The 2500-nt window shown below is 65.1% G+C and overlaps 1 protein-coding gene across 1 annotated transcript in view; it reads left to right on the forward strand.

The window, feature by feature from the left end:
* The first annotated feature begins 313 nt into the window (after positions 1 to 313).
* The window catches only part of LOC113803665 (leukocyte elastase inhibitor), a 6783-nt gene continuing 4596 nt past the window's right edge, over positions 314 to 2500 (forward strand). The window contains exon 1 of the mRNA XM_070133872.1: positions 314 to 566. Within this exon, the coding sequence (XP_069989973.1) occupies positions 422 to 566 (145 nt within the window). The 5' untranslated portion in view covers positions 314 to 421. The remainder of the gene's footprint in view (positions 567 to 2500) is intronic.

The raw sequence follows: 2500 nt of genomic DNA on the forward strand, positions 1-2500 counted from the left end.
ATAAAGGAAACTTTTTTCATTTAAATTATTTATAATTTTAATATATATTATATATAATATATATATAATTTTCAAATATATAATAAATATAGATATTTTTTTATACAAAAAAATATAAAATATATATATAAAATATATATATATATATAATAAAAAAAAAAAAAAGAAGAAGAAGAAGAACAAGAAGAGAGAAGAAAGGAAAGAAAGAAAAAATATAATAATAAATAAAATAATTAAAAATAAATATAATAGATAGATACGGGAAATTAAAAGATATACATGATAACGAAGACGGTGTTCTTATGCCCTTCCGGCTCTGCAGCCTGTGTCGACTGCGAGGGCGATCAACCAATTCGCCTTCGATGAGACGAACGGCAAGATCCCTGACGTGGTGACGCCGAGCGACTTGGAGAGAGCCGTGATGGCGATCGTCAACGCCGCCTACTTCAAGAGCACGTGGCAGGAGCAGTTCCTTCCTGAACGCACCCAGCCCACGCCCTTTTACGTCACGCCGGGGCAGCCGCGCTCGGTCCCCATGATGATGCAGGAGTCAACGTTCAACTACGGTGAGCCTTTGGGTCAGGGTGGGGGCTGCGTCAGGGTGGGGGGCTGCGTCAGGGTGGGGGGCTGCGTCAGGGTGGGGGGCTGCGTCAGGGTGGGGGGCTGCGTCAGGGTGGGGGCTGCGTCAGGGTGGGGGCTGCGTCAGGGTGGGGGTCTGCGTCAGGGTGGGGGGCTGCGTCAGGGTGGGGGCTGAGTCAGGGTGGGGGGCTGAGTCAGGGTGGGGGGCTGCGTCAGGGTGGGGGGCTGCGTCAGGGTGGGGGCTGAGTCAGGGTGGGGGGCTGCGTCAGGGTGGGGGCTGAATCAGGGTGGGGGGCTGCGTCAGGGTGGGGGCTGAGTCAGGGTGGGGGGCTGCGTCAGGGTGGGGTCTGTGTCAGGGTGGGGGCTGAGTCAGGGTGGGGGCTGCGTCAGGGTGGGGGACTGCGTCAGGGTGGGGACTGAGTCAGGGTGGGGGGCTGCGTCAAGGTGGGGGCTGAGTCAAGGTGGGGGCTGAGTCAGGGTGGGGGTCTGCGTCAGGGTGGGGGCTGCGTCAGGGTGGGGGGCTGCGTCAGGGTGGGGGCTGAGTCAGGGTGGGGGGCTGCGTCAGGGTGGGGGCTGAGTCAGGGTGGGGGCTGAGTCAGGGTGGGGGGCTGCGTCAGGGTGGGGGCTGATTCAGGGTGGGGGGCTGCGTCAGGGTGGGGGATGCGTCAGGGTAGGGGTCTGCGTCAGGGTGGGGGGCTGCGTCAGGGTGGGGGATGCGTCAGGGTAGGGGTCTGCGTCAGGGTGGGGGTCTGCGTCAGGGTGGGGGTCTGCGTCAGGGTGGGGGTCTGCGTCAGGGTGGGGGTCTGCGTCAGGGTGTGGGTCTGCGTCAGGGTGGGGGTCTGCGTCAGGGTGGGAGTCTGCGTCAGGATGGGGGCTGCGTCAGGGTAGGGGGCTGCGTCAGGGTGGGGGGCTGCGTCAGGATGGGGTCTGCGTCAGGGTGGGGTCTGCGTCAGGGTGGGGGTCTGCGTCAGGATGGGGGGTGCGTCAGGGTGGGGGCTGCGTCAGGGTGGGGGGATGCGTCAGGGTGGGGGCTGCGTCAGGGTGGGGGGCTGCGTCAGGGTGGGGGGCTGCGTCAGGGTGTGGGGCTGCGTCAGGGTGGGGGCTGCGTCAGGGAGGGGGGGCTGCGTCAGGGTGGGGGCTGCGTCAGGGTGGGGGCTGCGTCAGGGTGGGGGGCTGCGTCAGGGTGGGGGGCTGCGTCAGGGTGGGGGCTGCGTCAGGGAGGGGGGCTGCGTCAAAGTGGGGGCTGCGTCAGGGTGGGGGCTGCATCAGGGTGGGGGCTGCGTCAGGGTGGGGGCTGCGTCAGGGTGGGGGTCTGCGTCAGGGTGGGGGCTGAGTCAGGGTGGGGGCTGCGTCAGGGTGGGGGGCTGCGTCAGGGTGGGGGTCTGCGTCAGGGTGGAGGCTGCGTCAGGGTGGGGGGGCTGCGTCAGGGTGGGGGCTGCGTCAGGGTGGGGGCTGCGTCAGGGTCGGGGGCTGCGTCAGCGTGGGGGCTGCGTCAGGGTGGGGGTCTGCGTCAGGGTGGGGGGCTGCGTCAGGGTGTGGGGCTGCGTCAGGGTGGGGGCTGAGTCAGGGTGGGGGTCTGCGTCAGGGTGGGGGTCTGCGTCAGGGTGGGGGTCTGCGTCAGGGTGGGGGCTGAGTCAGGGTGGGAGCTGCGTCAGGGTGGGGGGCTGCGTCAGGGTGGGGGCTGCGTCAGGGTGGGGGTCTGCGTCAGGGTGGGGGGCTGCGTCAGGGTGGGGGCTGCGTCAGGGTCGGGGGCTGCGTCAGGGTGGGGGCTGCGTCAGGGTCGGGGGCTGCGTCAGGGTGGGGGCTGCGTCAGGGTGGGGGCTGCGTCAGGGTGGGGGCTGCGTCAGGGTGGGGGCTGCGTCAGGGTGGGGGCTGCGTCAGGGTCGGGGGCTGCGTCAGGGTGGGGGCTGCGTCAGGGTCG

The sequence above is a fragment of the Penaeus vannamei genome, chromosome 19 (assembly GCF_042767895.1).
Source record: "Penaeus vannamei isolate JL-2024 chromosome 19, ASM4276789v1, whole genome shotgun sequence".
Taxonomy (NCBI): domain Eukaryota; kingdom Metazoa; phylum Arthropoda; class Malacostraca; order Decapoda; family Penaeidae; genus Penaeus; species Penaeus vannamei.